The sequence below is a fragment of the Mustela putorius genome, unplaced genomic scaffold (assembly GCF_011764305.1).
Source record: "Mustela putorius furo isolate JIRA1106 unplaced genomic scaffold, ASM1176430v1.1 tig00000107_pilon_pilon_pilon, whole genome shotgun sequence".
In the NCBI taxonomy this organism is placed as follows: Eukaryota; Metazoa; Chordata; class Mammalia; order Carnivora; family Mustelidae; genus Mustela; species Mustela putorius.
Genome location: NW_025421284.1, coordinates 205484 through 218905, shown reverse-complemented (window position 1 = coordinate 218905; position 13422 = coordinate 205484). Strand labels below are relative to the sequence as shown.

General features: G+C 49.5%; 1 protein-coding gene across 1 annotated transcript in view; it reads left to right on the top strand.

The window, feature by feature from the left end:
- The first annotated feature begins 1235 nt into the window (after nucleotides 1-1235).
- The window catches only part of LOC123394807, a 119106-nt gene continuing 106919 nt past the window's right edge, over nucleotides 1236-13422 (top strand). The window contains exons 1-2 of the mRNA XM_045089501.1: nucleotides 1236-1270; nucleotides 1355-2180. Coding sequence (XP_044945436.1) covers nucleotides 1236-1270; nucleotides 1355-2180 — 861 coding nt within the window. The remainder of the gene's footprint in view (nucleotides 1271-1354; nucleotides 2181-13422) is intronic.

Sequence of the window (13422 nt, the reverse complement as noted above, 5' to 3'; positions counted from 1 at the left end):
GACATTCAGGGGAGACTTTCTCCACCCATTGTCTCCTTCACTTGTCTTCTCGGGGTCTCCGGGAGGAGGAAAGGCCAGGGACCAGGTGAAGCGTGGTAGGGCAGGACCCCAGGCTCAGGAGCGGCGTTCGGGACGTGCCCCTGAGCCCAGCCTCTGTTCGCCGCCCTTCTCCGGGCCCCCATTCCCAGCTCAGCCCAGCCCTCCCGCGGCCGGTGGAGAGCTGAGCCTTTCGCTGGCCCCCCGGGGCAGAGCAGGCATTAACTGCTGCTAACCGCCCCCCGCCTCCCGCGGCTCCTGCTCCCCCTTCCAGCGGGGTCTGGGTACTGCGGTGCCGGGTCCCACCCAGCTCGCACGCCCCCGCTGGCGCAGGGGACAGGAGAGCCCGGGCGGGCAGCGGGGCAGTTCGGGAAGGTTTCTGAGGTTGGCGGTGCCAGGTAGGGTCTACTGGAGGGGACCACGAGTGCTTAGGGACGAGCCCCCGGGCTGTGTTCGGCGGCGTGAGAGAGGAGGGTCGCCCTGCCTCGGGATCCTTAGGCTTTGAAAGAAGTGGGATATGCGGGTCTTTGCGCGGGACAACACTAGAATAGGAGGAAACCTCCAGAAGGGCGGAGGTTTCCCTCCTTTGGGGGAAAGCCGAAGCGCTCCTCCATCCTTCAGGGCGAGGGACAGAGGTCGTGACTCTCAGGCGTGTGGGGAAGGGACACCGTCCTTGCCCGCGTCTGCCCCCACGTGGCTCCAGCGCTGTCTCTGCCTGCCAAGGTGGTTGTCCCCAAGGAGGGTGCGATCTCCGAGCGGACCCCGCCCGCGCCAGCACCCAGCAACCCGGGCGCGCCCTCGCTGCCATCCCCGCCAGGCAGAAGGGGCTCGGCGGGACCGTGCGGGCTAGAAGGGCGCCCCCTGAACCTCCAGTAAGCAACACCTTGGCCCTCTGGACATCCCAAAGTGTGACAAGCTGACTGTGTCGGTTGCCAGTGAAGCCGCCTACCCAAGGACGTGGCGGGGTACAGCCCTCAGGCATCCCCGCCTCGCTCCTCCATTGCGCATTTGGGGCACTTCTCGGCTAAGCGGACTCCTGGCGCCCCAGCGCCTCTTGGCCCCCCCCGAGAAGTCCCCTGCCCTCAGTGGGAGTGGGAGGAGCGTGGGCACCCCACCCGCGCTGTGCCAAGAGCAGGAAGGGGGGGAACCCCGACCCGCTCAGGGGGGAGGGGAGGAGAACCCCTCCTCGGCGCTCCCAGATGGTGAAAAGGAGGAAGTTCCTGCTGTCCTCTGGGTAGGGGGGACTAGAGCGGGGGGAGTCCCCTCCCGCCGCGCGCCGAGCTAGCGCCGGGGAGTGCGGGTGCACCCCCTCCCGCAGCCCTTGGGAGGCCGCGGCCCCCCTCCCGCCGCGCTCCGAGCTCGTGGAGAGGAGGTTAGGCGCCCCCGCAGCCTCGGAGCGAGGTGGGACATGTGTGCGTTGCGGGGGGGCAGGCAGCGGGAACCCCAGGCCGCGCTCCGCCAGTGGCGAGGAGGTGGGCCACGCCGAGGCTGAGCGTGGGAGGGCGGAAGGAGGGGACGTCCGGGCTGGGGCGCGGCCGGCGCCCACCCCCGCCCCCTGCTCCCCGCACCCCTCCCCTCCGCGGCCGCGGGCCGCCCCCCAGCGCGTGGCCGGGCCGTCGGGGGGGCGGCGGCGGTGGGCGGAGGCCGGGCTGCGCGCCGCGCGGTGGGGGAGAGGCGGGCCGAGGGCCCCGGTCGCACCCGCCCCCTCCCGCGCGCCGGCGGCAGCGGCGGCGCCGGGAGCAGCCCCTGAGGCCGCCGCCCGGCCCCCGCCCGCGCGTCAGCGCGCCCAGCCCGGGGCGCCGAGCTCCGCCCGCGCCGGAGGCCCCTGCGCGCAGCTCCGAGCGCGGCAGCCCGGCCGGCCGAGGCGGCGCGGGGGTGGGACGCGGGCGGCGCAGCCCCGGCCGGGCGCCCCGCGAGCCGGCCCGATGTGGCGGGAGGCGATGCGGCGCCGCCGCTACCTGCGGGACCGCGCCGAGGCGGCGGCGGCGGCGGCGGGCGGCGGCGACGGGCTGCAGCGGTCCCGGGACTGGCTCTACGAGTCCTACTACTGCATGAGCCAGCAGCACCCGCTCATCGTCTTCCTGCTGCTCATCGTCATGGGCGCCTGCCTCGCCCTGCTCGCCGTCTTCTTCGCGCTCCGGCTGGTGAGTGGCCTCCCCGCGCGACCTGCCCCGCGCCTCCCGGGTCCCGACACCGCAGGGACCCAGCCCGGCGAGCCGCGTCCCGCCGGGGGCTGGCGCCTCGGCCCGCGGCTCCCGGCCTTCCCTGCCCGCCCGCGGCCGGCCCGGCTCGCCTGGGCTGCGGGCGAGAGAAAAGTTTCCCCGGAAGGTTCTGCCCAAAATAAAGTTGCCGGGGTGCTCCCCAGGTGGACGGCCGGGGCGTGTGCCTGCCCCGGCCCCGCGCCCCCGCTGGCCGAGCCCGCCGCGCCGACCTCCCGGCGCCGCTGCCCGCAGCATCTGCCCCCGGAGCGCCCAGCGGGCTGCTTCTCGAGGCCCCTGCACGGCCCGGAGCGGGCGGTTTAGTTTAGATGGTTCGGGAACTCTCCGGAGCTGCCTTCGGAAGGTGGTTAATGGCGAGGGAAATGGAAAAAAAAAAAGAAGAAGAAGAAGAAAAAAAAGGGATATTATTATACACCTTTGCCTTGCAGCCCGTGTGTCTTTCTTGCCATAGCCCGAAGGAGATGGGGTGTTGACCTGTTGTGAGCCCCCATCTGTAGGTAGCAAGCACTGACGGACCCCTGATTTCCCGTTTCTAGAGGGGTAGTTCATCGTGTTTACTGTTTTGTGCGGGCTATTAAAGCGGCTTTCATCACTGGGAGCCTAATGCAACTCAACAGCTGATGCCAGTTTTGCCAATTGATATTTTTCGAGCAGGAATCCTTGGCTCGCTCCCTTGGGCGGAGAGGGAAAATCTGTAGATGGCGGTAAACTTCCTGTTACCGACCGTTCTGGTTGTGCGGGGCAAACTTTTGCACCGCCTGTGGTGATGATTATGTATGTGCTGCCTGTGCCAGGCGTCGCTTCTCCAGGGAGGTATTTTTGGTCATCGGTTGATCTGGGGATGTCTCTACTGAGTGATAGTTTTTAAGCTTAGACTCTAAGCATGCACCTGTAGTCGTGTCCACCGAGCAAAGAAGTGGTTGTCGGTTTTTGTTTCACCGGGTCTGGCAAATAGCTGTCCTTCGTGTTTGGCAGTTTGTTTCTGATATCCTGAGCCAGATGGTGCGCAATTATTATGCATGGGAAAACTTGTTATCATCATAGGGTTCTTTAAAAAGTAAAAAAGTTCCCCCCCCCCCCACACTACTCAAGAAGTGCTGTCTTCGGATGGCGTTCAGTGAGAATAAAGAGTAGAAGGTAGGAGATGAGGATGCCACAGACGGAGAACTGGTTCTTAACACATGGTTTATAGGCTTTACTTATAAAGCAGAGAGCACCCCTGGATCCTGTTTTCTGGGTGTGATTTCAAGGCAGTCCTTACACCCTTGTAATTAGCCTCGAATGCTCCCTGGAATGGCATCTTGATCTCCACCACTTTTAAGACTGGAAACTCGGTCTCTAAAAGCATCTTCTTTTCATTTCTGTGCTTGCAGGGAAGAAAACATGTCAGTTTTCCCCTGGAAATCTGTTCTCCCAGGACATTGCTGCTTGTGATTCTGTTGAATCTGTAATTCAAACCGTTCTAGCTTGTTCTCTTCCAAATGGAAAAGGAGGAGCAGGTGACGGCCTATTTATAGCACCATTAATATATTTAAAGACAAGGGCGAAGTTCGCATCTCCCGGACACACACCACTTTATTTTCTGTGATACAGATCTCTAACTTCTTCAGCTGTGCTGATGGCGATGTTCTCGAAGAGGTCTGTCTGGGGTTCCGAGTACTCCAGCCAGAGCACCCTTCTCTGAGTTGATTCGAGCTTTGGATTTGTCTTTCCTTATACAATTCTTTTATGTTCCGCTTCACGGGGTGTCAAGTACTGAGTGGTATCCTTGTAAAAGTTTATCCAGATCTCTTTACTTTTTCTTGAGAAATCAGAATTTCCCACACTATCTTGGCATCCAGCTAGACTGTTTCAAGCACCAGGGAGGCACTCCCCGAGGCGTGGCTGTAGCCCAGAAGGATGGCCAGAGGCCACAGAATGGACTCTTACTTGCTGTACCTGGTCCACAGACTGACTGCTGGGTCCATCTTTTGAGGTGAAGAGCTATGCAGAAATGTTCCAGAATCGGGGAGTATGCCTGGGGCTGGTGTAGAGTCTCCCTTCAGGTGGGACCTGGGACTGCAGGGCCCAGTGGGAGGTTGAGAACACTTTCCTCGGATACTGGATGTTGGGAAGGACTGGGACAGTTCTGAGCTCTGGACAGCTCATTTCTCTCTTGCTTTTAGTAATATCATAAACAGCAGTTCTACTGTCCGAAAAATACTCTCCATTCACACAGTCAAAGATGGAGTATTGAAAGATGGGGTGGTGTGCACAGGTAGAGCTGTGTTCTCACTGAGTGGGGTGAGCTCATGTCTCAGGCCGACCAGAGCTGGGCTACCTCTGGAAGATGGAAATAGTCGATTGGGGCCGGGCCAGGGTTCCACCTTCGAGCACTTTACTAGAATAGCTGGGCTCTGATGTAATTCAGGAGCTCGGCGGATCTATTTTTGCTGCCAGAAATCTTGGACAGATTTCTTCTTTCCCATGAATCTGCCTGATTTTGGTTTCTAATAGACTTCCACCAGTTCTTATAGTAGAAAAAGTCTGGCAATCTTAACGCTCATCCGTCCTCTCCTAGAACATTTGGATCACAAAATGGTCTCGGCATCGTCCAAGTACATAGTGATGTTCTGCTGTATGTAATTGCCTTTGTATGAAGTGCTTTGATACAGCTGTTCAAAAAGAAAGCAGTAAGTTTTGTCTTGACTTACTGTCTCCCTGACATTATTCACAAACCCATTCCCTTCATTTCTATGTAGGATGAGTCCATGAATCTCTATCAGTTAGTCTTGAAGTTAAAGTAGTTCTTGAAGTATTTTTATTATAGTATCAAAATAAATTCTGAATTGAAACTTTATCTCACTTAAGTGTTTTCTACATAAAAAGCTATTAATTAGTTGTTTTTTTTTAAAGCTATTCAATAGCTTTAATCCCATATTTGTCAGGAAATATCTAGACGTGAAATAAACAGGACACCTGATAGGATGTCTTGAATTTTAACATTTTGTTTAATAATATGAAAAATATTTTCTCTTGCTTTTCATGGACATTTTAATGATAATACAGGGCATGATGGGCAAAAAAGACTTGACACCTGGAATCATAAACTTGGAACTAATGAAACCAGACTTTAAGTTCTAAGTCTTAGGAGCTCACTTCATTTTTCAGGACTGATTCTCATTGCTAAGTGCATGGAAACCATCCATCAGAATTAAGTCCTGTCTCATTTATTATGTCCAAAATCAGCATGCTTTTCTCAAAATTAGCCTGCCATTGTTAGGAAATTGACATGAATTTTTCAGTTTGTCAAAATACAAGCTGCCTCTGACCAGATTTGTTTTAGGTAAAATTTATGATTAGAAATAGTTAATATTTCAACTGGAATGGAAAACTTTTACTCTCATAAATTTTAAATAGTCAGATATTGCAATAAAATAGATTTTTTTTGGCTTGAGTATGATATTGCAATCTATAGAAACATATGTACTTTGATTAAATATGTAAATGCATGATTTGAACTGGGAATATGATCTCCTTTCTTGCTTTTACATGATTTGGTGAGGTAGGTCTTTCAAACAATAACCATAAGTGCTTGTCATTCCAAATCGATTTTCTAGCATTGGGTGTTTTTTCTAGGAACAGATATATCAGTGTTTCTTTTAGCTATACATGGAAAAAGAATTTTAATCCTTCCAAAACAAACAAACCCAGTCATTGTACAGGGAAATTGGTTTTATCTTTCCAGACAATATTTCAGCGCCCCCAGTGGGTGGAAGGACATCCGTAGGGACAAACTCAATCCTTCACCCTTTCCTTGGAGGGTGAGGGCTGGAGAAGGCAACGGAATGTTCTGGGATCCTCCTTGAGAGGTGCAGGAAATTCTGTGCATACTTCCTCTAGTCTCATAATTCTGGGGATGCATGGGAAGTAGTGCCTGTTCTTAGGAATGGGAATAGAGGTAGCTAAAGATACACCTTCTGGCGGATTTCTGTGCATGCAGGAAAATCTTACATGGCAGGTGTTTGTAATTGCAACCAGTAATTCACAAGTCATTTTAGTTATGATTTAACTGTTGTTTAAACAAAAGATAAGGGAAAAACTGTAATTTTCTGCAGGAACGGTGGTTGCCATTTAGATGGCTAACAAGAAAGGCTCTGGAAGCCTCCTTGGGGTATTAAAATGCATAATTAAACATCTGCATGGTACCTAGTCTTCTCCCTTTAAAAAGGCAGAGAGGGTAATGGTTGAGAGCGTCTATCTCCATTGACCCTTTAGCTTTGTCCCTTTCCCTGTCTGTGATCTTTGGCAAATTGTTTAACTCTCTGTGCCTCCGTTTCCTTGTATGTAAAATAGAATGGTACCTGCCTTCTTAGGCAGTGGTCCAAATCAGTCCATGTGAAGCACTTAAGGGTTATGCCTGGCGCGGAACGTACCCCCAGGAGCTGCTGTCCCTAGCGGGTCTTTTTTTCTTGCATTTTTATCATTGCTGTGAAGGAACATGTCACACAGCCTTCAAGCTGGGAGGGCGCTCATTCTAGATGAGGACACCGAGCGAGACCCAGAGAAGTGAGGTCCTTTCTTCAAGGTCTCCCAGGTGCAGTGCTCTGGCCGGATGTAAGGCGCTTGGGTTTTCATTGGGAGCTGTACTGGACATGGGTGCAGATCTGGAATTCCCAGCCCCCGACCCGGCACGAGAGCAGTTTCCCCATTGGGAGATCATCCTGAGGTGAGTGTCCTCAGCCATCATTCTGTGTGATGGCGTTACATACACGTCACCGCTTTTCTGCTTTCATGTTAAATCTCGGTAGAGATGCTTCCTGATGAGGAGCTCAGTGAGGTGGGTGTCATTTATTTTCATTATGCTGAATATTCCCAGCGTCTTTCCCATTAAGCGGAGGATTTGTCTGTGGCCATGCTTTGATGTCTGAGAAGTCACTGGCATAAATCCTGTGGCGCGTAAAATCATTCCCGATTGATCCACGTGTGAAATCTACGGATTCTTCCTGATATTTTTACGTTACTCTATTTGAGAGGTGATAATACTGTTAGCGCGGATCTGTTACTCTGTTAAAGGTATCTGATGGCGGGATTATATCACTTTGATGTGTTTGATCAGTAATGGCTGGTGGTAGAGTTCACACTGGGTGTCTGTGAATGATCCGCTCGTCCTTTCTAGAACTCGAGAGTGGCATCAGCAGGCACCGTTCGTTGGACTTCCCTCCCTCTCCTTCACTGCCATTTACTGAGCGCCTCCTGGGCCAGCTCTGGGACTGGTGGCCCCCTGGGTAGTGCTCCCGCCAGAAGTGGCTCATTTCCGATGCACTGATGTCATCCTTCCATTCCTGTCTCCCTCCCCAGGATAACCTCTGAGCCTGGATGTCAGGGGTTGAGAGCACCTGCCCCTGACCCCCTCCAGCTCCACAGTGTCCCTGTGGCGGCCCCCCCCCCCCAGAGACCTCTTCCTCCCTGAGTGCTTACTCAGCTTCTCCGTCTTGAGCTTCAACAGTCTCGCCTTTGCTGCACGTTCCCACCCCTGCGGGTTTCTGCCTCTGACGCCCGCAAGTGCTAGAACACTGTGACATCATCTCACCACCGCTTTACCGTCATCGGACGTCCGTCCAGCATAGTCTTGTGAGCTTGACTTCTCTCCTCCACTCGCTGTTAGTTCTTTCCGGGCCCCCCGAGAGCCCCCCATCTTAACGAGGCACTAGCCGTGGCCGAGGCGCGTGGTGAGTGGATGTGGAATTTATGGGGTGGGTCTGGTTTCCTTCGCAGCTGCTGTTGCCATCGCGCAGCCTACAGGTTCCCAGTGCAGAACTCTGCTGATGGACCTGGATTGGGGTCTGCTCTGGCACATAGTGTATGTTCCTGACAGATTAATTTACCTGCTGCAGGCTCAGATGCTTTATCCAGGAGACAGTACGAGGAGCATAGGCAGGCTTGGGAGCTCTGGGGGCGTTGAGAAGGTGGAGAAGGTTGGATCCTTTGAACGTTGAGCACATTGCCAGGCGCACATGCACCCAAAGCCAGTGTAGGTCACCGTTGTCAGTATCTTTGTACCACAGATGGTTTTCCTTGTTGAGGTCTCCTTAGATGTAGTTCTGGCTGAAAACCACAGGAAGACTAGGATTCTTCAATCTGGGTTTGAAGGAGCACGGCATGTGTTTCTAACAATCTGAGAAACGTTGTGCATAAACTTTGAATTACTAACCATAGATGGAGAAGCACAGTTTAATTAAAAGTCACAATTTGACACAAGTTTTTTTTTTTTTTTAAATTTTCTAGTGCTAAAACTCATGCCACATTCACCTGCTGCCCTCATGTTTCCCAATTTTGTTAGCTTTGGGTAATGGTATATAAAATTACCAAGAGTAATTAGATATTTACAATGTGATTTCTTGGTTTTAAACCAGGAAATTGACACACCCCTAGGAATTCTGGCTTGCAACCCCCAGGTGCATTTAGGAGGAGAGAAAAGGATTGTTGGGTCAGCTCAGGTGTTTTGTATTTTGACTAAATTGAGGGGTGGATAATGTTGCTTCTTTGCCCTCTTTGTATAAGGATATGATTAAAAAAAAAAAAAAAAACCATAAGGAAGGGAAAGAGGAGACGTTCTGAAAAAAACTTCCTGAGTCTAGCCATTGCTGGCAGCCCTGTAAATAATTTTGTTGTTGTTGTTCCTACCTTTTACTTGGGCTTACACTTCTGACCCTAGAAGCCATACTCAGGGGAGAGAGTGACGGAAGCAGTAATGGGAACCATGACCTGAGAAGGCATTGTGAGCAAAAGCCAACTGGTTTTCTAACTTTGCCCAGGTCTCTGGAACAATGGTATGGTCCAAGATAGAATTAGAGTATGGACCTAGGTCGATGCTCTTACGGTTACGGAAGGCCCCTTGTATCTTAGAATTGAACCACATCACTTTTAAAAAACTTGGTGCTAGGAATGGGAATTGTCAATTATTAACACAATTAAAACATATTCAATGAATAATTTACTGTATTTGAAGCATGCAGACATAAAGTACAATAGCTTCTTTTTAGAACAGTGAAAGTCCTGGGATTTCTCAAGACGGTCATTGCCTGAGAGAATCCTATGAATGAATCAAATCTCTGTGGTCACCACCTGCAGGAGGTTGCTGGTGGGGAGGTCGTGGATCAGCGCTTTTGGGACCGGCTGTTGACCGCAGAGGTCTCCTACCCATTCCCATAATGTCCTTTACTGCAGCTACAAAAAGCCAGAGCTCCAAGGCTCTGTCTCTTATTTCTCCGTTCCCACCCCCCAAGACCGAATTATCCTTGTGTGTGTTTTAAATGTCTGTATTATTATTTTGTAAAGCTGTATAAAAAATAAGGGGCACAGTGAGATTTCAAGCTGCTAACGATCTGCGGACATTATAAAGGAAACATTTCAGACTAGTTCACTACTAGAACCAATAATGATGTTACTTACATATTCAGAGAATAAAGGTATCAGGTGAATACTAACAAAAGAGGTAAGAGTTTTAGACGTTTGGTGGATCAGATGTCTAATCCTTTCCCGTCAGTGGCTTGCAGTTAAGTCAAGCATACAATAGCCATGTTCATCAGAATTGAATGTTAAGTATACAAAACGGGATTTGACCAATTTGATTGCTCTTTGATTTTTTTCTTTTTTTAGATTTTATTAATTTATTTGACAGACAAGTAGGCAGAGAGGCAGGCAGAGAGAGAGAGAGAGGAGGAAGCAGGCTCCCCATTCAGCGGAGAGCCTGATGCGGGGCTCGATTCCAGGACCCTGGGATCATGACCCGAGCTGAAGGCAGAGGCTTTAACCCAGTGAGCCACCCAGGTGCCCCTGTTCTTTGGTTTTTAAGCAGGATTCTCATCAGTCTCTCTCTGGATTCCTTATTTATTTATGTTAAAATAAACACCCATGAACCCAGTCCAAACTAAAATATGTCCAGTAACATAGTTTAGTCCGTATGTTGCCTCCTGTCCCGTTCCCTTGCCTGCCTGGGGCTTTTTTGTTCATTTTATCATATACATACATGCATATGTACATACAAATACATATTATATATATTACTGCATGTGTATGGTGTGAGGTAGTGATGGGATCATTTACATTTTTCTCCTTAAGGTGAATGAATTTTATTAACTGCATTTAGCTATTTCCCCACATTTGTCATATATCAAATTTCCATATATGAGTGATTTGTTATGTGTTCTCTTTTGTTCCATTGGTTAATTTTTGTTTGTTTTTATCCCCGAGTATTGCGTGTGTACACACACACACACACACACACACCCCTCTATAATTACTAAAGCTTTATAACCCGTCTTTAGATTAAGCAGGGCAAGTAACATTCAGCTCCCTCAAATGTTTCCTGGTTACTCTTGACCTTTTTTCTTCTCTACAAACTTTATAGTCATCATTTGTCAACCTCCAAGGGAAAAACTCAACTGGGATTTTGTTAGTGTCATATTGAATCTATTGATTCATTAATTAGAATCGATATTTTATGATGTTAAATTTTTCTGCCCATGAACAATGGAGCATCTCCCTATTCATCTATGTGTTTTAGTGAAGTTTTACAGTTTATATATGTCATTCTGCAACTTGCTATCTTATGCTTTTTATAAGTGAAATGTACATTCATGTTTCCTGTGTAGATAATCATATCACCTGAAGTAACGAGAGTTTTATTTTCTTTTTCCTAGTACAAAGACCGTAAGTTTCTATTTCTTATATTATTTTGTGGGCTAAGAACTCTAAAATTATATTGACAGAATTGGTGATCATGAGTATCCTTGCCTTCTTCCTAATTTTAAAGAGAGTCTCTTCATAGTTTATTTAGGATAATAATGGTTTTGTAGATCTCCTTTGAGATTTCCTTTTGATACATTTTACACAAAAAGTTTAAATGTGATTGGGTGCTGAATTTACTAAATTGAAGTGATTGTATATGCTTTTTAAGTTGTTTTTTAATCCTTCTATGTAATGAATAATAGTTATAGATTTTCTAGTATTTAACAATTTTTACGTTCCCGAGGCAAACCACATTTTCATGACATCTCATAAAATTTTGGATGGGATGTGCTAACATTTCAATTAAGGGTTTTGCAAATACATTTTTTTGTGAAGTGAGTTTGGAATATTCCTTCATCAAACTATCATTTTTTAAAAAACATTTTATTTATTTATTTGACAGAGAGAGAGATCACAAGTAGGCAGAGAGGCAGGCAGAGAAAGAGGAGGAAGCAGGCTCCCTGCTGAGCAGAGAGCCCGGTGCGGGGCTCGATCCCAGGACCCTGAGATCATGACCTGAGCCGAAGGCAGAGGCTTTAACCCACTGAGCCACCCAGGCGCCCCAAACTGTTTCATTTTTTTAAAAGTTTTGATAGCCTTATAAAATAAATCAGGAACCATGTCTTCTTTTTCAGTTTTCTGTAAGAGTTTAAGAGTTTTGGGCACATTGGAAAGAGTTGATAGAGTTTGCTGGGAAACTACTTGGGCTTCTTGCTTTCTCTGTAAGGAGAGTTAAAAACTTCCATTTCGGTATTGTTGATATTAAACGGATTGTTCAGTATTTCTATTTCTTGAGTCAGTTTCAATAAGATACTTCTAGGAATTTTTGTTTTTCATCCAAATTGCCAAATTTAATGGTATGCATTGATAATACTGTTCTCATTTACATATATTCTGTCTTTGGTTTTTATTTATAACATTGTTGCTTTCTTTTTTTACCTTTCTTAATGCCATCATATGTCTGTTCTGTCTTACCCTTTCCGAGAGCCGTGCCCTGTCCTTGCTGATCTGCCGGGGAGAGATGACACAGGGGACACTGAGTCTCCAGACAGGCCGTTCCAGGGTCCCTGACCCCGGGGGCTGAGAACGGATTCTTCATTAGACCCAGACTCTCGTCCTGGAAATCGTCCCCTTGTGTGCTGTGTTCTCTGACCTCTGAACCTTCCCTGTTGATCATGCCCTTGAACCCATCTGGGAATCTTCCCCACTGGGGACTGAGCAATCGCCTCTGCCCATTGCCTGTCAGAGACAGAGAACCCAGAACTTCCTGGAAGCCTAGAGCAGTCGTAGGGCAGGCCGGTATTTCTCCTGGAAACAAGCATCTCTCCAGGGGTATCAGCTTCTCACCTGTGTCATTTCAGGCGTGTGCATCCAGGTGTCTGTCCGCGGCCATCGTCCTTCTTCCCAAGACACGCTTGCTAGATTTGCTGATCCTCTGCCTTCTCAACCCATTTCTCTCCCTCCCACGCCCTTGCCCTTTCTCAGCCGGCACCTGCCCAGACCCTGTTTGAGTGACACACTCTCTGGTCCTCTCTTCCATGTGGCGTTCTGTCTAGTTGAGGAGATTTCCTGGCACCGCACTCTTCACTGGGCTGTACTCGGAGACCCTCCGTCCGTCCGCTGTTCAGCACTGGGCGTGGTCCCCCCACAAGGCTGCGTTGTCATCCTCTCTCACCCTGGAACCCAGGCTGAATCACTTCCCTCTCACGGCCTCGCAGAGCTGTACGGTTCTGGACTGTGTTGCTTCCGCTTCTTTCCTCCTTCTAAGCAGGAGGAGGTTTTTCTCCTTTTCTGATCTCGTGTGTGTGCTGTGCTGCGTGAACACATGCGGCCAACAGCAGCGAACACACACTGGTCACATTTTGTTCAATGACCTCGTCCGGAGTAGCGGTCTACACACATTGGCCAGGGACGAGATCGGACACACTGCCTATTTTTTTCCAATGACGTTTTATTCAGTATAGCCTGGCCATCATTTCCAGGCCGTGGAAACACCTTTCTGTGGCCATGTCTCTGGTCCAGCCACAGAGTTAAATGGTGAGACTGAGACCGCGCGACCAAAATTAAGCCTCAAGTACTGATGACGTAGCTCCTTACGAAGACAGTTCACTGAGCCCTGCTCTAGACTTAGAATTCTGTTAGGGCATCGCTTGCCTTCCAAGAGAAATGAGAAACCCGTGTTGGGCCTTTGCTAACTTGGTTGCCATTTTTCAGTCTCTGGTGACAGTGTCCTTGCCTTTCCCGCCGGCTGGCCGCAGTCAAAGCCGTCACATTAGGTTTTGTCATGCACTAATTTTTTTGTTGTCAGTGAAGATGTTATAGGCTTTGATGGGCTTACAAACCCCAACTTTGGCCCAACACACCAGGGGATTATTTCTTGTGCACACATCCTGGC